Source organism: Athene noctua, chromosome 39 (assembly GCF_965140245.1).
Source record: "Athene noctua chromosome 39, bAthNoc1.hap1.1, whole genome shotgun sequence".
NCBI classification, from domain to species: domain Eukaryota; kingdom Metazoa; phylum Chordata; class Aves; order Strigiformes; family Strigidae; genus Athene; species Athene noctua.
The window spans coordinates 198578-219070 of record NC_134075.1 but is presented as its reverse complement, the minus strand read 5'-3'; the positions used below and the strand labels follow the sequence as shown (position 1 = coordinate 219070).

General features: G+C 58.3%; 1 protein-coding gene across 1 annotated transcript in view; it reads right to left on the bottom strand.

Moving 5' to 3' along the window:
- SMC1A (structural maintenance of chromosomes 1A) overlaps positions 1-20177 on the bottom strand; it is a 21864-nt gene extending 1687 nt beyond the window's left edge. The window contains exons 1-25 of the mRNA XM_074931084.1: positions 20020-20177; positions 18417-18605; positions 18199-18311; positions 16775-16978; positions 16426-16664; positions 16055-16313; positions 15812-15952; positions 15654-15736; positions 13720-13927; positions 13426-13611; positions 11854-12033; positions 11587-11733; positions 9765-9902; positions 9379-9495; positions 9149-9255; positions 8531-8672; positions 8284-8429; positions 7051-7204; positions 6854-6964; positions 5712-5868; positions 4245-4399; positions 2337-2488; positions 2182-2251; positions 1217-1331; positions 9-61 (exon numbers count right to left, since the gene is read on the bottom strand). Of these exons, the coding sequence (XP_074787185.1) occupies positions 9-61; positions 1217-1331; positions 2182-2251; positions 2337-2488; positions 4245-4399; positions 5712-5868; positions 6854-6964; positions 7051-7204; positions 8284-8429; positions 8531-8672; positions 9149-9255; positions 9379-9495; positions 9765-9902; positions 11587-11733; positions 11854-12033; positions 13426-13611; positions 13720-13927; positions 15654-15736; positions 15812-15952; positions 16055-16313; positions 16426-16664; positions 16775-16978; positions 18199-18311; positions 18417-18605; positions 20020-20128 (3675 nt within the window). The 5' untranslated portion in view covers positions 20129-20177. The remainder of the gene's footprint in view (positions 1-8; positions 62-1216; positions 1332-2181; positions 2252-2336; positions 2489-4244; positions 4400-5711; positions 5869-6853; positions 6965-7050; positions 7205-8283; positions 8430-8530; positions 8673-9148; positions 9256-9378; positions 9496-9764; positions 9903-11586; positions 11734-11853; positions 12034-13425; positions 13612-13719; positions 13928-15653; positions 15737-15811; positions 15953-16054; positions 16314-16425; positions 16665-16774; positions 16979-18198; positions 18312-18416; positions 18606-20019) is intronic.
- Positions 20178-20493: the final 316 nt, after the last annotated feature.

Below are 20493 nucleotides of genomic sequence, written 5' to 3'. Positions count from 1 at the left end.
GGGTTGGCGTCGGGGTACTTGGTGAGGTCAAAGGTCAACACTTTGCTGATGACGCAGTCGCCTTGCTGGGGGGGGGGGGGGTAAAAAAGGGGGGGTGGGGGGTAAATTCCCACCTTTTGACACCCCCCCGGGTATTTACACACCCCCCCGGGGGTATTTACACACCCCCCCGGGGGTATTTAAACCCCCCGGGGGGGTATTTACACCCCTTTAACCCCTCCCTCTGTACTTACCCCCTTCCCCTATATTCCCCTTCCCGCCAAGTATTTGCCCCCCCCCGGGGGTATTTTCACCCCTCCACAGGTATTTACACCCACGCAGGGGGTATTTACACCCACGCAGGGGGTATTTACACCCACGCAGGGGGTATTTACACCCCCAGAATGTATTTTTTACTCCCCCAGGGTATTTACACCCCCTCAGGTGTATTTTTACCCCCCCCAAGGGGCATTTTCACCCACCTCGGGTGTACTTTCACCCCCCCGAGGGTATTTACACCTCTCCACGGGGTATTTACACCCCCCCGGGGGTATTTTTACACCCCCCCGGGGTATTTTTACACCCCCCCGGGGGTATTTTCACACCCCCCGGGGGTATTTTCACACCCCCCCGGGGGGTATTTACACCCCCGAGGGTATTTTCACCTCCCCTGGGGTATTTACACCCCCTCAGGGGGTATTTTCACACCCCCAAGGGGTATTTACACCCCCGAGGGTATTTACACACCCCTAGAGGGTATTTACACCCCTCCACAGGTATTTACACACCTCCAGGGGGTATTTTCACACCCCCAGGGGGTACTTTCACCCCCCCCGGGTATTTAAACCCACCCAGAATGTATTTTTACCCCCCCCGAGGGTATTTTCACCTCACCCGGGGTATTTACACACATTGAGGGGGTATTTTCACCCACCCCGGGGGTATTTTCACACCCCCAGAATGTATTTTTACCCCCCCAGAGGGTATTTTCACCCCTCCCCCGGGGTATTTACCCCCCCCCAGGGGGTATTTACACCCCCAGAATGTATTTTTATTCCCCAGGGTATTTACACCCCCTCAGGTGTATTTTTACCCCCCCAAGGGGCATTTTCACCCACCTCAGGTGTACTTTCACCCCCCCGAGGGTATTTTTACCCCTCCACAGGTATTTTCACCCCCCTAGAGGGTATTTTCACCCTCCCCGGGGGTATTTTCACCCCCCCAGAGGGGTATTTACCCACCTCGGGGTAAACGCCGATGAGACTCTGGGCTTTGGTGTAAAATTCCTCCTTGAGGGAGATGACGATGGCCTGGAAGTTGGCGGCCGATTGCTCCTTGATGTAATTGGCCACCTGAAGACACCCCAAAACGGGTCAGGGGACCCCAAAAATGGGTCGGGGGACCCCAAAAATGGATCGGGGGACCCCAAAAATGGGTCAGGGGGGGACAAATGGCCACCCCGGGGTACAAAAATTGGCCCATTGGGGGCAAAAGTGGGGCTGAAGAGACCCCAAAACCACAGAAAATCGATGTGGGGAGCCCCAAAAATGGAACCAGGGACCCCCAAAATGGGGTGGGGGACCCCAAAACCCCCCAAAGCTGCAACAGGAGGCTCTAAAAATGGACGCTGGGACCCCAAATCTTCCCCCGGTGACCCCCAAAATGGCCTCGAAAAGCCCCAAAATTGTACCTGAGGGTTCTAAAAAACAGCCCCAGGGACCCCAAAACTGCCCCAGGGACCCCAAAACAGCCCCCCCAAACCCTGTGATCCTCTCAAGAACCCCCCAAATATTCTGGGGAGGGAGAAAGTGGCCTCAAAATCCCAGCACCCGCCCCCCCCCCCCCCCCTGCTTCCCAGCCCTGCAAACCTCAAAATTCCAGATACACCCCTTGGGGGGGGGCACCCCCCAAATCCCTAAGTGCACCCCAATCCCCTCTGGGAGCCCCCCAAACTCAAGGTCATAAAATTTTGGGGCGGGGGGGGGTCATCCCCCAAAATCCTTACAGGGAGCCCAAAAATCTGTGAGCGGAGCACGTAAAAAAATCTAACCGGGGGAGGAGGGGGGCAGCCCAAAAATTCTTCAAACAATAAGATTTTTTCACCAAAACAAAACTTGGGGAAGGTCTAAAATGACAGAGGGGGGGTCCCCAAAATACTATTTTATTTATTTTTTTTTTTTTTTGCCCCCCAAAAATTCCCACCTTGCCGATGTTGGTGTTGTCCAACGCCGCGTCGATCTCATCCAGCACGAAAAACGGGGCCGGTTTGTAGCTGACAGAAAGGGTGTGGAATTTTGAAGCAGTTAGGGGGTACCCCCCCCCCAAAAAAAAAAATTAAAAAAAAGGGGGACCCTCACCTGTGGATGGCGAAGAGGAGGGCGAGGGCGGCCACTGTTTTTTCCCCCCCTGACAGATTGTCCATGGGGCGGAAGCGTTTGCCCGGCGCCACGCAGTTGTAGTTGATCCCGTCCAGGTAGGGCTCCTCGGGGTTCTCGGGGCCCAGAAAGGCCTTGGGGGGGGGAAAAAGGGGGGGCTGTAAAGATTTGGGGGGGCTGGGGTTTTTTTTTGGGGGTGCGGGCGATGAGGGGAGGGTTCTATGGGGTTGTTGTGTGGGGTGGGGTGAAGGGGGGGGGGTTTGGGGGGGGTGTGTGGGGGGGTTTAGAGGGGCTGGGGGGGGGGGGAAGAAATGTTTTGGGGGGGTTCAGAGAGGCTGGGGGGGGCAGAAGTGTTTTGGGGGTGTTTAGGGGGGCTGGGGGGTGGGTCAGAGGTGTTTTGGGGGGGTTTTGGGGGGCTGGGGGGGGTCAGAGGTGTTTTGGGGGGGTTCAGAGGGGCTGGGGGGGGTCAGAGGTGTTTTGGGGGGGTTCAGAGAGGCTGGGGGGGGGCAGAAGTGTTTTGGGGGTGTTTAGGGGGGCTGGGGGGTGGGTCAGAGGTGTTTTGGGGGGGTTTTGGGGGCTGGGGGGGGTCAGAGGTGTTTTGGGGGGGTTCAGAGGGGCTGGGGGGGGTCAGAGGTGTTTTGGGGGGGTTCAGAGAGGCTGGGGGGGGCAGAAGTGTTTTGGGGGTGTTTAGGGGGGCTGGGGGTGGGTCAGAGGTGTTTTGGGGGGTTTTGGGGGGCTGGGGGGGGTCAGAGGTGTTTTGGGGGGGTTCAGAGGGGCTGGGGGGGGTCAGAGGTGTTTTGGGGGGGTTCAGAGAGGCTGGGGGGGGGCAGAAGTGTTTTGGGGGGGTTCAGAGAGGCTGGGGGGGGGCAGAAGTGTTTTGGGGGTGTTTAGGGGGGGTTTAGGGGGGCTGGGGGGTGGGTCAGAGGTGTTTTGGGGGGGTTCAGAGGGGCTGGGGGGGTCAGAGGTGTTTTGGGGGGGGGTTAGGGGGCTGGGGGGGGTCAGAGGTGTTTTGGGGGGGGGTTAGGGGGCTGGGGGGGTTTTGGGGGGGTTTAGGGGGGCTGGGGGGGGTCAGAGGTGGTTTGGGGGGGGTTAGGGGGGCTGGGGGGATGTGGGGAGGGTCCTACGGGGTCGTTGTGTGGGGTGGGGAGGGGTGGGGGGTGGAAATAGAGGGGCTCAGGGGTGGCGGGGGGGCTCGGAGAGGTGGGGCGAGTGTGCAAGGGGGGAGTGAGTGTGCAAGGCCCCCGTGTAAGGGAGGGAGGGGAGTGTGTAAGGTCCCTGTGTAAGGGGGGGGGGTGTGCGAGGCTGAGGTGGCCGTAAGAGGCAGCAGGGGAGGGTGGGGGTGAGCGTGCAAGGCCTTGTGCAAGGCCGGGGTGGGCGTGCAAGGCCTCGTGCAAGGCGAGGAGTGAGTGTGCAAGGCTGAGTGGCCATATAAAGCTCCGTGTGAGGGTGGGGATAAATGTGCAAGGCCCCGTGCAAGACTAAAAGTGAGCGTGCAAGGCTGAGTAACCACATAAAGCCCCGTGCAAGACTAAAAGTGAGCGTGCAAGACCTTGCACAGGACTGGGAGTGAGTGCGAGAGGCCTCGTGCAAGGCTGAGGTGGCCACAAAAGACACCATGGGGGGCCAGGGGCGAGCGTGCAAGGCCGGGGTGGCCGCGTAAGTCTCTGTGGGAGGCCTCGTGCGAGCGTGCAAGCCCCTCGTGCAAGCGTGCAAGGCCCTCGTAGCAACCTCAGGGATGAAACCGGGGGCGACCGGAGTAAATCCAGACCCACACAAAAGGGTTTGGCGAGGGGGAACGGGGACACAGCGAGGGGGGTGTGTGCGTGTGGGGAGGGGACGCCGCGAGCACGTGAGCGTGCAAATCCTCGTGCAAATCCTCGTGCGACGTACCTGGGCGCTGCTGTTGCGGGAAAGGGCTTTGTAGATCTCGTCGATGTTGGTGGCCACCGACTCGAAGCAGGCGTTGAAGCGGTCGAACCGTTCCTTCTTCATCTGCTCGAAGGCCTGCTTGGCCTTCTTGGCCCGTTTGCGCGCCGCCTCGAACTCTGGGGGGCGGTTTGGGGACGTTGGGGACGGTTTTGGGGACAGTCGGGGCGATTTTGGGGACGTTCGGGGCGATTTTGGGGACGTTCGGGGCGATTTTGGGGACGTTCGGGGCGTCTCTTCCCTTCAATCCGCTCCCTTAAAATAGGGGTTGGGAATTTGGGGACACACACATCTTGGGGACATTGGGGACCCCCTTGGGGACATTGGGGACCCCCTTGGGGACACTTGGGACAATTTTGAGGACATTTGGGACAATTCTGGGGACATCCAGGGCAATTTTGGGGACATTTGGGACAATTTTGGGGACATCTGGGGCGTCTCTTCCCTTCAATCCGCTCCCTTAAAATAGGGGTTGGGAATTTGGGGACACACACATCTTGGGGACATTGGGGACCCCCTTGGGGACATTGGGGACCCCCTTGGGGACACTTGGGACAATTTTGAGGACATCCGGGGCAATTTTGAGGACATCCGGGACAATTTTGGGGACGTCTGGGGCGTCTCTTCCCTTCAATCCGCTCCCTTAAAATAGGGGTTGGGAATTTGGGGACACACACATCTTGGGGACATTGGGGACCCCCTTGGGGACACTTGGGACAATTTTGGGGACATTTGGGACAATTTTGAGGACATTTGGGACAATTTTGGGGACATTTGGGACAATTTTGGGGACATTTGGGACAATTTTGGGGACGTCTGGGGCGTCTCTTCCCTTCAATCCACTCCCTTAAAATAGGGGTTGGGAATTTGGGGACACACACATCTTGGGGACATTGGGGACCCCTTGGGGACACTTAGGACATTTTTGGGGACATTTGGGACATTTTTGGGGACATTCCCTCCCCTTCAATCCCCTCCCTTAAAACAAGGCTTGGGAACTCGGGGGACACACACATTGGGGACACCCTGGGGATGTCTTCCTGGTGTCCCCCCACATCGTCCCAGTGCCCCCCAGTGTTCCTCCACGTCGTCCCAGTGCCCCCCCACGTCGTCCCAGTGCCCCCCCACGTCGTCCCAGTGCCCCCCAGTGTTCCTCCACATCGTCTCAGTGCCCCTCAGATCGTCCCAGTGCCCCCCAGTGTCCTCCCACACCCTCCCAGTGCCCCCCCACACCCTCCCAGTGCCCCCCCACACCCTCCCAGTGCCCCCCCACACCCTCCCAGTGCCCCCCCGCGTCCCCCCAGTGCCCCCCCGCGTCCCCCCAGTGCTCCCCCGCGTCCCCCCAGTGGCCCCCCGCGTCCCCCCAGTGGCCCCCCGCGTCCCCCCAGTGGCCCCCCGCGTCCCCCCAGTGGCCCCCCGCGTCCCCCCCACCGTCCGAAGTCTCCTGGAACTTATCCCGGACGCTCTCCAGTTTCTCCATGGCTTTCATGTTGGGGGCGGCGATGCGCTGGAGGACGCTCTGCTGCTCCGTCAGCCGCTGCTGCAGCTGGTTCATCTCCTGGCGGATCTCCTCCTCCGCCTGCGCGTCCTGGGGGGGGGCGTGGCCACACCTCAGGGGGGCGTGGCTTCATGGGGTGGGGCCAGGGAGGGGCAGGGCGTTGTCTCGGGGGGGGGGGGGGGGGGCCAGAGCAACGGCACAGGAAGCATTTAAGGGATGGTTGTTGGGGGGAGGTGGGCGTGGCCTACGTGAAGTGGGTGTGGCCTATGTGCAGAGGGTGTGGTCACACCTCAGGGGGTGTGGCTTGAATGGGTGGGGTCGAGGAGGGGCGTGGCTTTGCCCGGGGGGGGGGGGTGGGGCAGGGCACCGGCACAGGAAGCACTTAAGGGATGGTTGTCGGGTGGAGGGGGGCGTGGCCTATGTGCAGGGGGCGTGGCTACATGGGGTGGGGTCGAGGAGGGGCGTGGCACCATCACAGGAAGCACTTAAGGGATGGTTGTGGGGTGGAGGGGGGCGTGGTCTATGTCCAGGGGGCGTGGCTTCATGGGGTGCAGCCAGGGAAGGGCGTGGCACCATCACAGGAAGCAATTAAGGGATGGTTGTGAGGTTGGGTGTGGGTGTGGCCTCGGTGCAGGGGGTGTGGCCTCAGAGGGTGTGGTCAAGGAGGGGCAGGGCTTCACAGGAGGTGTGGCCTCAGTTCAGGGGCAGGGCTTCAAGGGGTGGGGCCAAGGGTGGGTGTGGCTTCACATGGGTGGGCGTGGCACCAGCTCAGGGAGCCTTTAAGGGTAGTGGTGGGGCGTGGCCTCAGTTTGTGGGGTGTGGCCTCTGGGAGGGCGTGGCTTTAAGGTGTGGGGCCGAGGAGAGGTGTGGCTTCACCTCGAGGGGTGGGGCACCGGCTCAGCTCAGGAAACCAAAGAAAAAGGGGAAGGGGGCCCAGAGGAAAGGGGAGGGGCCCAGAGGAAAGGGGAGGGGCCCAGAGGAAAGGGGAGGGGCCCAGAGGAAAGGGGAGGGGCCCAGAGGAAAGGGGAGGGGCCCAGAGGAAAGGGGAGGGGCCCGCGTTAAAGGGCCAGCACACCTTGAGCTCCTCGGGCAGGTCGCTGTAGTCGATCTCGATCAGGGCCTCCCGGGCGTACAGGCTGGAGGTGCGCTGGGAGCTGCTCACCGGCTCCTCCCCGGCCGCGCCGCCCTTTTCGGGGGGCCAAAAAGAAGGTCAAAGGGGATCCCCCAAACCCCCTGGGACCCCCCTTTCCCCCCCTAAAACGCCTCTCCCACCTCCTCCTGGCTGATGTCGTCCATGGTGCCCTTGGAGAGGGGCAGTTTGATGTCCTGCATCTTGCAGGCCTGCAGCAGGTTGTGGCGGTCGCTGCGTTTCTGCTCCAGCTTCGTCTCGATGGCCGTCACCTCCTTCTGCAGGTGGGTCATCTCCCTGCGCCGCAACCCCCGGCCCCCGGGGAGGGCTCAGGGCCCGCCCAGGCAGCCCCAGAGACCCCTCAAAATCCCCCTCGGCAGAGTTCAGGGCCTCCCTTGGTCCTGTAGCCCCGCCCACAAGCCCTAAAGCCCCGCCCACAAGTCCCTTAACTCCATCCGTGTCTCTTAGCCCCGCCCACAAGGCCCAAAGTCCTGCGACAAGTCCCTTAACTCTACCTATACCCCAAAGCCCCGCCCACAAGTCCCTTAACTCCATCCATGTCTCCTAGCCCCGCCCACAAGCCCCAAAGCCCCACCCACAGGTCCCTTAACCCCACCCATACCCCAAAGCCCAACCCACAAGCCCTTTGACTCCACCTATACCCCAAAGCCCCACCCACAAGCCCTAAAGCCCCACCCACAAGCCCCCTTAACTCTACCCATACCCCAAAGCCCCACCCAAGTCCCTTAGCCCAGCCTATACCCCTTAGCCCCACCCACAAGCCCCATAACCCCACCCACAAGCCCTTTAGCCTCACCCACAATTCATTAGCCCCACCCACAAGCCCCTTAACTCCACCCGTGACTCACTAGCCCCACCCACAAGCCCCTTAGCCTCACCCACAAATCATTAGCCCCTCCCACAAGCCCTTTAACTCCACCCACACCCGTTAGTCCCACCCACAAGCCCTTTAACACCACCCACGCCCCTTAGCCCCTCCCACAAGCCCCTTAGCCCCTCCCACAAGCCCCTTAGCCCCTCCCACAAGCCCCTTAGCCCCTCCCACAAGCCCCTTAGCCCCACCCCCATAACCCCACCCACAAGCCCCTTAACCTCACCCACAATTCATTACCCCACCCACAAGCCCCTTAGCCCCTCCCACAAGCCCTTTAACACCACCCACACCCCTTAGTCCCTCCCACAAGCCCCTTAGCCCCTCCCACAATTCATTAGCCCAACCCACAAGCCCCTTAACTCCACTCACGACTCACTAGCCCCACCCACCCACCCCTTACGCCAACCCCACCGCTCCCCAGCCCAACTCTTGGCTCCACCTCCCCGTTTCTAAGCTCCACCCCCTTTAGCCCCGCCCTCACTTGTTGGCCCCGCCCAGCTTCTTGCGGATCTCGTCCATCTCGTGGTTCTTATCGTTGACCTCGGATTTTTTGGCCAAATGTTGGTTTTTCAGGTCCTGCAGCTGCGCCATCGTCTCGTCGATGATCTTCATGTGCCGCTGCTCCTCCTGCCGATCAACCACACCGTTAGCTCCGCCCACTCCCGACTCCTAAAAACGGGGTGTCTAGCCCGCCCCCCCCCCCCCAAAAAAAACACCCCAAAAACCACCTTTTTCAGCTTCTCGATCTCGGCCTCGTCCTTGCGCACGCCCTGTTCCCACATCAGCACCTTCTCCTGGTCCTCCCGCAGCTGGTTCCGTTCAAAATCCAGCTGGATGCCCAAGCGCGTCTTCTGATTTTCAAATTCCAGCCTAAAAAATTCGGGGTGAGGGGGCCCCCCAGTTTTAGAGAGGGTCCCCAAGTTGGTGGCAAAGTCCCCGACGTGGTGGAAAGGGGAAGAGTTTCAAGATGGCGGCTGATCAAGGGGTGCGCCCCCAGAGTTTTGGGGGTGCCCCTCCATAATAGGTTTTGGGGTCACTTGGGGGTCCAGGGGATGCCCCCACAACGGGTTTTGGGGTCCCCTGGGGGTCCAGGGGTGCCCCCACAATGGGTTTTGGGGTCCCCTGGGGGTCCAGGGGTGCCCCCACAATGGGTTTTGGGGTCCCCTGGGGGTCCAGGGGTGCCCCCACAATGGGTTTTGGGGTCCCCTCGAGGTCTGGGGGTCCCCGGGTGCCCCCACAATGGGTTTGGGGTCACCCCAGGGGTGCAGGGATGCCCTCACAACAGGTTTTGGGGTCCCCTGGGGGCTTGGGGGTGCCCCCCCCGACAGATTTCGGGGTGCCCTCACCTCTTTTTAGCGATCTCATTCTGCCTCTTAACCTTCTCCTCCTCAAACTCCCGGATATTCCTGACCCCGATTTCACGACAAAACTCCTCAAACACCTCATCTTCCACCTGGGGGGGGGGGGCGAAATAACATCAGCCCCCACGGCAAGGGGAGGGGTCCCCTAAATCCCTGGGGAGCCCCCCTACCCCCAAAAAAAGAAAAAAACCAAAAAAACCAAAAAAACCCCACACCTGGTTCATTTTCTCCTTCAGGTCTTTCATCTCTCGCTCCCGACCTTGGATGATCCTTTTAATATCGTTGATTCGAGGCCCAAAATTGGCCAATTCGCTCTCAAGTTTGGATTTTTCCTATGTTGGGGTGCAGAAATAAGGGGGGAGGGGGGTGTGTCAGATGTCAAAGACCCACCCTTGCACCCCAAAATCCTCCCCACGAGGTCGTACAGACACAACACCACCCACAGCCAAGGCGAATTTTTCCAGGAATTACCCGAAAAGCCAGTTTAGGCCTCAAAGTTGGGTGGGGGGCGGCGCGGGCCTCAAAGTTGGGTGTAATGACCCCAAAAAGAGCATAATTTCACCCAAAATGCCCTCCTGTAGGGTGGGGGGGTGAAGGGTACCTGGAGGTTGAGGGCGAGGTGACGAGTTTTTGTCTGTTCCAAGTCGCTCTGGGAGTATTTGAGGCGCATCTGGAGGCCGTGGGCTTGGGATTGGACTTGGCGTAACTCGGCCTCCTTCCGCTTGGCCTTCATCTGCTCCTGGGGGGGGGCATAAAATTGGGGGAATAAAATGAAAAAATGGGGAATTCAATTCATTGGGGGGGGGTGTTTCTGGACATAAGGGGATTTGGGGAGGGGGCTTGGGCTTTGGGGGAGGGAAGGGCCTAGTTGGGGGTTTGAGGTTGGGCCTGGGAGAGGGAGGCCCAAAATGGCGGAGAGGAAGATAAAAGAGGAGTTTTGGGGGGAAAAAAGGCAAAAATACGGAAGGTTTTTTTTTGGGGGGGAAGAAGGTGAAGATGAGTTTTTTTGGGGAAAAGGCAAAGATGTAGGAGAGTTTTGGGCAGGGGAAAAATAACAAAGCCAAAAGGTTTTTTTGGGGCAAAAAAGGCAAAGACGTAGAAGGTTTTTTTGAGGAAAAAAAAACCCCAAAGACGTAGAAGGTTTCTTTGGGGGAAAAAAGGCAAAGTTTTTTGGGGGGCAAAAAGGCAAAGACAGAAAGTTTTTTTTGTGGGAAAGAAAGATGTAGAAGGATTTTTTGGGGGGGAAAAAAGGCAAAGACATAGAAGGTTTTTTGGGGGGAAAAGGCAAAAATGCAGAAGGTTTTTTTGGGGGAAAAGACAAAGAGCTAAAAGGGGTTTTTTTTGGGGAAAAAAGGCAAAGACATAGAAGGTTTTTTTAAGGGAAAAGACAAAACCATACAAGTGTTTTTGTGGGGGGAAAAGGCAAAGACATAGAAAGTTTTTTTAGGGGGAAAAGACAAAACCATACAAGTTTTTTTGGGGGGGAAAAGGTAAAAATGTAGGTTTTTTTGGGGAAAAGTGGCAAAGATAGAAAGGTTTTTTTGGGGAAAAAACAAAGATGCAGAAGGTTTTTTTTTGGGGGAAAAGACAAAATCGTACAAGTTTTTTAGGGGAAAAAGGCAAAGACAGAAGTTTTTTTGGGGAAAAAAGGCAAAAATGTAGAAGTTTTTTTTGGGAAAAGAGGCAAAGACATAGAAGGTTTTTTGAGGGAGAAAAAAGGCAAAGATAGAAAGGTTTTTGCGGAAAAAACAAAGATGAAGAAGGTTTTTTTAGGGGGGAAAGGCAAAGATGTAGAAGGGTTTTTTTGGGGAAAAACAAAGATGTAGAAGTTTTTTAGAGGGGAAAAAAGGCAAAGACAATTTTTTTGGGGGGGGAAGGTAAAGATGCAGAAGGTTTTTTGGGGTGAAGAAACTAAAGATATTGTGTTTTTTGGGGAAAAAGCAAAAAGAAGGTTTTTGGGAGGAAAAAGGCAAAAATGTAGAAAGGGTTTTTGGGAGGAAAAAGGCAAAAATGTAGAAAGGGTTTTTTTTGGAAAAGACAAAGACATAGAAGGGTTTTTTGGGAGAAAAAAGACAAAGATGGAGAAGGGTTTTTTTGGGGAAAAAAAGGCAAATACATAGAAGCTTTTTTTGAGAAAAAAAAAGGCAAATACATAGAAGCTTTTTTTGAGAAAAAAAAGGCAAATACATAGAAGCTTTTTTTGAGAAAAAAAAGGCAAAGACTTAGAAGATTTTGGGGGGGGGGAAGATGATGAAGACATGGAAGTTTTGGCCAAAAAGCTGCAGTTTTGGGGTCGGTATAACCCATCGAAAAAAGACAAAGAACCGCTTTGGGGGTCACGGGGCTCAGCCAGAGCTTCGCGCTCCAACATAAGCTGGAAATTATTTTTTTTTTTTTGGGGGGTGGGGGGTTCCTAATTTTACCTTGAGCTCCTCCGTCAGCCGTTCCTTCTTCTCCTTGAGCTTATCCACAGCTTTCTCATCCCAGCGCCGCGCTTTGGCCTTCAGGTCACTGGCCCCCCCCGAAATCACCCCCGATTTTTGGAAGAGGGTCCCATCCAACGCCACCGTCTGTCCAAAGAACGAATGAAAAATAAGCCAAAAGGGGGTGGAGGGTGGAATTTTTGTGAAATAGGGAGAGAGAGAGAAAAAAAAAAAAAAAAAATAAAATAAAAAGAGGGGGTGCCCCACTTTGTGACGTTGGTGCCCCCCGAAAGCGATGCGCCGGGCGTCCTCCACGTTGTCGCAGACCAGGGCGTTGCCGCAGGCGTATTGAAGAGCTTTTTTGATGTGGGGGGGTTCGTAGCGGATGACGTCGATCACCAGTTTGGCCCCTTTTAGCTCCCGGAGTTTCTCGTCTGTTGGTTTCACCTGAGGGATTAAATATTAGAGGGGATCGATAAGGGGGGCGCCCCCCCCCCCCAAAAAAAAAACCAACCCAACGGACATCTGTAAGGCCCAGGGGGTTCAATGGTTTTGAGTGTTGAGGGGTTAAAATGGGGCCCCCCCAAAGTGCCAGGAGGGATCTGAGCTGCAACGGGTTGAATGGGGGCCCCCCCAAAACCCCAACAGGATCCTGAAGGGCCAAAAGTGTCCCCCTAAAACACCAACAGTACCCCAACAGGTTGAAGAGGTCCCCCGAAACCCCAAGAGGATCCCGAGGGACCAAAGGGCTCCCCCCAAACCCCAACAGGACCCCAAAAGGTTGAAGTGGTCCCCCAAAACCTCAACAAGATCGCAAAGGGTCCCCCCAAACCCCCGGCAGGGCCCCGAGGGGTGAAGGGGTCCCCCCAAACCCCCGGCAGGGCCCCGAGGGGTCGAAGGGGTCCCCCCAAACCCCCGGCAGGGCCCCGAGGGGTCGAAGGGGTCCCCCCAAACCCCCGGCAGGGCCCCGAGGGGTCGAAGGGGTCCCCCCAAACCCCCGGCAGGGCCCCGAGGGGTCGAAGGGGTCCCCCCAAACCCCCGGCAGGGCCCCGAGGGGTCAAAGGGGTCCCCCCAAACCCCCGGCAGGGCCCCGAGGGGTCAAAGGGGTCCCCCCAAACCCCCGGCAGGGCCCCGAGGGGTCAAAGGGGTCCCCCCAAACCCCCGGCAGGGCCCCGAGGGGTCAAAGGGGTCCCCCCAAACCCCCGGCAGGGCCCCGAGGGGTCAAAGGGGTCCCCCCAAACCCCCGGCAGGGCCCCGAGGGGTCAAAGGGGTCCCCCCAAACCCCCGGCAGGGCCCCGAGGGGTCAAAGGGGTCCCCCCAAACCCCCGGCAGGGCCCCGAGGGGTCAAAGGGGTCCCCCCAAACCCCCGGCAGGGCCCCGAGGGGTCAAAGGGGTCCCCCCAAACCCCCGACAGGGCCCCGAGGGGTCAAAGGGGTCCCCCCAAACCCCCGACAGGGCCCCGAGGGGTCAAAGGGGTCCCCCCAAACCCCCGGCAGGGCCCCGAGGGGTCAAAGGGGTCCCCCCAAACCCCCGGCAGGGCCCCGAGGGGTCAAAGGGGTCCCCCCAAACCCCCGGCAGGGCCCCGAGGGGTTCAATGTGGCCCCCTCAAACCCCAACAGGACCCCGAGGAGTCAAAGGGGTCCCCCAAAACCCCTTGTGGGACCCTGAGAGGACAAAAGGGTCCCCCAAAACCCCAACAGGACCCCAAGACCCCCTCAAAAAAATCACCCCAAGCCTCCCCAAAACCCTCAAACCACCCGGAGCATCATCCCCACCCTCCCCACCTCGCCCCAAGAAGCCCCAAACCTTCCCCCCCCTCCCCAAAAACCGAGGCGTCACCTCTAAATAATCGAGGGGGAGGAAGGTTTCGGGTTCCCCCCGTTGCTCTTTGATGTACTGGATGCAATCCCGGCCCGTTTTTTCCGAATCCACGATGATGGCGTCCATGTTTTTCCCCAACACCTTGGTGACGGCGATCTGATATTTTTTTTGGGTGGGTTGGCAGAGATCGATGAGGCGGCCGTACTGACGGAGGGTGGGGGAAAAAAAAAAAAAAAAAAAAAAAAAGAGAAAAAATTAAATTAAGGTTTCAAGAGGACGTAAAAAGGGAAAAGCGGGGTTTAAGGGACTTACGACGGAGCCGGGGTAGAGGCGTTTGATGCTGTCCATGATCTCGGCCTTCCGCTGCTGGCGGCTGCTCTCCTGACGGTCGATGCGAGCGTCGCCCAGTTGTTCCATCACCTGGTTGAGTTCTTTGTTGATCTCGTCGATGCGACGCTTGGCCAGTTCCACTTCTTCCGTTAATTCGCCTTCCAGGCGTTTCTGTTCTTCCAGGGATTGTCTTGAGGAAGGAGCGGGTGGGGTGGGGGGGGAAAAAAAGGGGAGTTTAGGGAGGAAGGGGGAGGTTGAGGGTGGGGAGGGGGACAAGGGACACGGGGAGGGGGACAAGGGACACGGGGAGGGGGACAAGGGACACGGGGAGGGGGACAAGGGACACGGGGAGGGGGACAAGGGACACGGGGAGGGGGACAAGGGACACCCCAGGGGTGGCTCCAGGAGCGTGGGGACACAGAGAGACAAGGGACACCCCAGGGGTGGCTCCAGGAGCGTGGGGACATGGAGAGACAAGGGACACCCCAGGGGTGGCTCCAGGAGCGTGGGGACATGGGGAGAGGGACAAGGGACACGGGGATAAGGACAAGGGACACCTCAGGGGTGGCAGGACATGGGGATGGAGAGACAAGGGACACCCCAGGGGTGGCTCCAGGAGCGTGGGGACATGGAGAGACAAGGGACACCCCAGGGGTGGCTCCAGGAGCGTGGGGACATGGAGAGACAAGGGACACCCCAGGGGTGGCTCCAGGAGCGTGGGGACATGGAGAGAGGGACAAGGGACACGGGGATAAGGACAAGGGACACCCCAGGGGTGGCTCCAGGAGCGTGGGGACACAGAGAGACAAGGGACACCCCAGGGGTGGCTCCAGGAGCGTGGGGACACAGAGAGACAAGGGACACCCCAGGGGTGGCTCCAGGAGCGTGGGGACACAGAGAGACAAGGGACACCCCAGGGGTGGCTCCAGGAGCGTGGGGACATGGGGAGAGAGACAAGGGACAACCCAGGGGTGGAGATACGTGGGGAGGGGGACAAGGGACAGTTCAGGGGTGGTTCCAGGGGCATGGGGACATGGGGAGAGGGACAAGGGACATGGGGACAAGGACAAGGGACACCTCAGGGGTGTGGGGACAAGGAACAGCTTGGGGGTGGCAGGACATGGAGAGAGGGACAAGGGACAACTCAGGGGTGAGAGGACATGGGGACGGGGACAAGGGACACCCCAGGGGTGGCTCCAGGGGTGTGGGGACATGGAGAGAGGGACAAGGGACAACCCAGGGGTGGGAGGACATGGGGACGGGGACAAGGGACACCTCAGAGGCAGCTCCAGGGGCGTGGGGACATGGAGAGAGGGACAAGGGACAACTCAGAGGTGGGAGGACATGGGGACGGGGACAAGGGACACCCCAGGGGTGGCTCCAGGGGTGTGGGGACATGGAGAGAGGGACAAGGGACAACCCAGGGGTGGGAGGACATGGGGACGGGGACAAGGGACACCCCAGGGGTGGCTCCAGGGGTGTGGGGACATGGAGAGAGGGACAAGGGACAACCCAGGGGTGGGAGGACATGGGGACGGGGACAAGGGACACCTCAGAGGCGGCTCCAGGGGTGTGGGGACATGGAGAGAGGGACAAGGGACAACCCAGGGGTGGGAGGACATGGGGACGGGGACAAGGGACACCTCAGAGGCAGCTCCAGGGGCGTGGGGACATGGAGAGAGGGACAAGGGACAACCCAGGGGTGGGAGGACATGGGGACGGGGACAAGGGACACCCCAGGGCTGTGGGGCCATGGGGACAAGGACAAGGGACACCCCAGGGGTGGCTCCAGGGGGACAGAGAGAAGGTCCCAGGGATGAGGGTGGAGGGGACAGGACACATTGGGGACCTCAAGGAAGGGGTCAAAGGCCACCTTAGGGCCACTGGGGGCTACTTGGGGACACTTGGGGCCTCACTTGCTGGTGGCAATATACTCCTCCAGCTTCTCGATGCGCTTCTGGTTCTCCTCAATCTCCCGCAGCTTCTGCTTGATCTTGGCCTGAGGGGAGAAATTTGGGGAAAAATTTGAGGGTTTTGGGGAGAAATTTGAGGATTTTGGGTCCCCAAAACTCACCTCAGTCTCCACTTTCTTCCTCTCCTCCAAATCCAACCGATCTTGATCGGCTTTTTGATCCCGGTTAAATTTTTCCAGCTCTTGGGCTAGCGTGGCCGCCCGTTTACTGGCCTCTTCTTTCAACCGATGATATTTTTTCACCTAAAGTTAAAAAAAAAAAAAAAAAAAAAAACAAGGTGAAAAAGCCCCAAATTTACCCCCAACTCAGGTCAGGGAGGGGCGGGAGGAAGATTTGAACCCTACTTGGTTCTCTTCCAAGGTCAAGTCCCGGCCTTGACTCTGACTCTCTTCTTCCATCCGTTCCTCGAATTCTTGTCGGGCTTTTTCCACCGAAACCATTTCTTTTTCCAACTCATCCATATCCCCTTTTCTTTTTTTATACTGTTTTTGGGCATTTTGTAAAGATTTTTTCGCCGCTTCCAATTTTTTGATTTTATGTGACGTGTTTTCCTTCGCTTTGATGTATTGGGGCCGTTTTTGGTTCAGCTCCGAATCCTTTTCCCTTTTAAAAAAAAAAAAAAAAAATTTAAAATTTTAATTTTTAAGTCAGAAAAAGGGAGAACGGGGGAAGGAAGATTTTGTGGCTTTTCAACCCAATTTTTCCACCGTCTCACTTGATTTCTTTCTCAATTTGCTGCTGCTCCCGCATCATTTTCCCTAATTCTTTCTTACGGTCTTTCAGCTCATCCTCCACCCGATCCATTCTTTTTTTATCTTTATCGATTTCCCGGTTTTTTAAACCTAATTCTTTGTTAAGTTTTTCGATTTCGGCTTCGTTGTGGTAAAGTTTAAAAAGCTGCAGCTGCACTTGAGCTCGAACGACTTCGTCTTTTAAACGCTGGTAACGATCCGCCTGGTGGGAAAAGGGGAAAATAAATCAAAAAAAAAAAAAAAAAAGGGCAAAAAAGTGTGAGGAAGGGAGGAAAAAAAAAGGGGGTGATGATGTAGGGACCCCCCCCAAACCTCTTCTTTTTCTTGTTTGGCTTCTTTGCGCTCGGCCGCGATGTTTTTTTTGCGGTGATAATTAAATTGCGTGTCCTCCTCCGCCTTCACCATTTCTTTTTTACGCTTGTCGTACTCTTGGGCCAACTCGCCCGAGCGGCTGATTTCCTCGAACAAAGCCGTGCGTTCTTTGGGGTTCTTCATGGCGATGGATTCCACGGCGCCCTGAAAAATAACGGGGGGGGGGGGGGGACACCCCAAAAAAATTTATAGAGGGGTTGGGGTTTCCGTTCTAGGGAAGGGAAGAGGGGAGGCGGCTCCTGGAAGCTTCACGGGGTTCTTGCGGGGATGGGGAAGGGGGTAAAGGGGGTGTCAGGGCGTCACAGCCCCCCCCAAAATCCTCGTGGGGGTGTGGGGACCCCCCTGCTGTTGAGGGGGGAGAGGGGGGCCCCCCAAAATTCTCATGGGGGTGTGGGATCCCCCTCTAGGGGAAGGGAAGGGGGGAGGCGGCTCCTGGAAGCTTCACGGGGTTCTTGTGGGGATGGGGAAGGGGGTAAAGGGGGGTGTGACCCCCCCCCCCAAAATGGTCATGGGGGTGTGGGGGCCCCCAAATGTTGATGGGGAAGAGGGGGAGCCCCAGAATCCTCATAGGGGTCTGAGCAGCCCCAAAAAAGTGGGGAAGAGCTGCTGGAAGTCCTCTCAGGAGTGGGAAGGGGCAGCCTGAAACCACTATCGCCCCCCCCAAACCCACACAGACCCCCCCCAAAACCACATATAACCCCCTAAACCCCCCCAAATCCACACAGATCCCCCCAAATCCACATAAAACCCCCCAAATCCTCCCCAAACCTTCCCCAAACCCACATATAACCCCCCCCAAACCCACATATAACCCCCCCCAAACCCACATATAACCCCCCCCAAACCCACATATAACCCCCCCCAAACCCACATATAACCCCCCCCAAACCCACATATAACCCCCCCCAAACCCACATATAACCCCCCCCAAACCCACATATAACCCCCCCCAAACCCCCATATAACCCCCCCAAACCCACATATAACCCCCCCAAACCCACATATAACCCCCCAAACCCACATATAACCCCCCCAAACCCACATATAACCCCCCCAAACCCACATATAACCCCCCCAAACCCCCATATAACCCCCCCAAACCCCCATATAACCCCCCCAAACCCCCATATAACCCCCCCAAACCCCCATATAACCCCCCCAAACCCCCATATAACCCCCCCAAACCCCCATATAACCCCCCCAAACCCCCATATAACCCCCCCAAACCCCCATATAACCCCCCCAAACCCACATATAACCCCCATATAACACCCCAACACCCCCCCCATACCTCCCCAAACCCCCTCTAAAACCCCTTAAACCCTCCCATACCCCCCCCCCCCACCCCGCCCCCCGAAACCAACCTGAAAAACGAGGAAATTCCGGGCTTTGATGAGGATCCCCAACTTCTCCAGCTCCTCGCTGTACTCGCTCAGCTGCACCACCCGGTTATTGATCTTATACTCAGAGGAGCTGCCTACACCACAGGGGGGATTTTGAAGGGGGGGGGGGGGGTGGGTCAGAGCATCCGTCCCCAGAACGTGAACTCACCCCCCAGAACGTGTCCCCCCCGTTTTCATACCCACGATAACGCGGGCGAAGGTGCGATCCTCGGCGCCTTCCTCGGAGTAAACCATGCTGACAAAGGCCCGGCTGGCTGCAGGTTTGCCCACGGGAGCCCCGTGGATCAGATCCCGCAGGGTTTTGACTCGCAAATTACTCGTTTTTTCCCCCAAAACGAAGCTGATGGCGTCCATCAGGTTGGATTTACCTAAAGCGGGGTTTGGCGGGGGGGGGACATGGACATAAGGAGGTGAAATGGGGGTGAAGGGGGAATCTGAGTCATCAAGGGGGAGATGTTGGGGTAGGGGAGAGGGAAAGGATGGAGGGAGGGGGAGTGGGTTAAAATAGGGGGGGGAGGAGGAAAAGGGGGAGGTGGGGGCACCCCAAAGTTTGAGGGGGGGAACCCTGGGAATGGGGGAGGCACCCCTGGGAATGGGGAGGGGGGGGGGGGTGAGGGAGGGAGGCTGGAGGAAGAGGGAACGGGGGAGACGCCCTCCAGAATAGGGGGAGAGGAGGAAAAAAGAGAGGTGCGGGGACCCCAGGGGTTGAGGGGGGACCCCAAAGTTTGAGGGGAGACCCCTGGGAATGGGGGGAGCACCCCTGGGAATGGGGGGAGACACCCTCCAAAATAGGGTGGGAGGAGGAGAAAGGGGAGTTGGGGGCACCTCAAAGCTTGAGGGGGACCCCAAGGCTTGAGGAGGGACCCCTGAGAATGGGGGTCACACCCCTGAGAATGGGGGGGAAGGTGAAGGAGGGAGATGCCCTCCAGAGTAGGGGGGAGGAGAAAAAGAGGGAGGTGGGGGAGACCCCAAAGCTTTAAGGGGACCCAAAAGCTTGAAGGGGAACCCTAAAGTTTGACAGGGGACCCCTGAGAAATGGGGGGACACCCCCAAGAATGGGGGGGTGTGTGAAGGAAGGAGATACCCTCTAGAGTAGGGTGGAAGGAGGAAAAGGGGGAGATGGAGGCACCCCAAGGCTTTAGGGGGACCCCCAGGGTTTGAGGGGGGGTGAAGGGGCACCCCTGGGATTGAGGGGGGACCCCTGGGATTGAGGGGGGAGGGTGTGAAGAAGGGAGATGCTCTCCAGAGTAGAGGGGAGGAGGAAAAGGGGGAGGTGGGGGGGACCCCAAGGCTTTAGGGGGACCTAAAAGCTTGAGGGGGGGACCCCAAAATTTGAGGGGGGACCCCTGAGAAAGGGGGGGGGTGGGCTGGAGAAAGGGTGAATGGAGGAGACACCCTCCAAAATAGAGTGGGAGGAGGAAAAGGGGGAGGTGGGGGCACCCCAAGGCTTGAGGGGGGGACCCCAGGGGTTGAGGGGGGGTGAAGGAGCACCCCTAGGATTGAGGCGTGGGGAGGGGGGGGGGGCAGAAGCCACACCCCAAGGCTTGTGGGGGACCCCCAGGCCTTATGGGGGGGGGGGGGTGAGGGGACCCCTGGTAATGGCGGGAGAGGAAAATAGGGGAGACACTGCCCCCCCTCCCCTCCCCAAAATAGGGCGGGAGGATGAAATGGGGGGGATGAAGGGGACACCCCCTCCGCGCTGTGCATTATGGGAGAGGGTCTCCCCCCCGGGGAGAAGCGGCGGGGCCTACACCCCCCCCCTGCGCCCCCCCGGGGCCTCACCGGAGCCGTTGGGGCCGATGATGGCGGTGAAGCGGCGGAAGGGCCCGATGATCTGTCGGCCCTTGTAGGATTTAAAATTCTCGATCTCGATGAGCTTCAGGAAGCCCATGGCGGCGGTTAAACGGATAAACGGGGGCGGGGGGGCGAAAAAAAAACGGGGAAAAACGACCCGGGGGGGGGGGAAAAACGGCCCCGGGAGGGCGGGAAAAGCGGCCGCTACGGCAGCCGCGGAGGGACACGGCGATACGCTTCGCCGATTGGTTCTTTCCGCCGTCACTCTGCCGATTAGCCCCGCCTCTTCCGGGCGTTGCGTTAGGACGGTGATTGGCGTGCGGGGCTCCGCCCATCGCGGTGTTTGATTGGTGGCGCCGCGTGGGACGTACCAATGTGGAGGTAAAAAAGGGGGGGAGGGAGGAAATGGGCCGTCCCGTTGCTATGGGAACGGGGGGAAGGGGGCGTGTCTTGTCGCTGTGG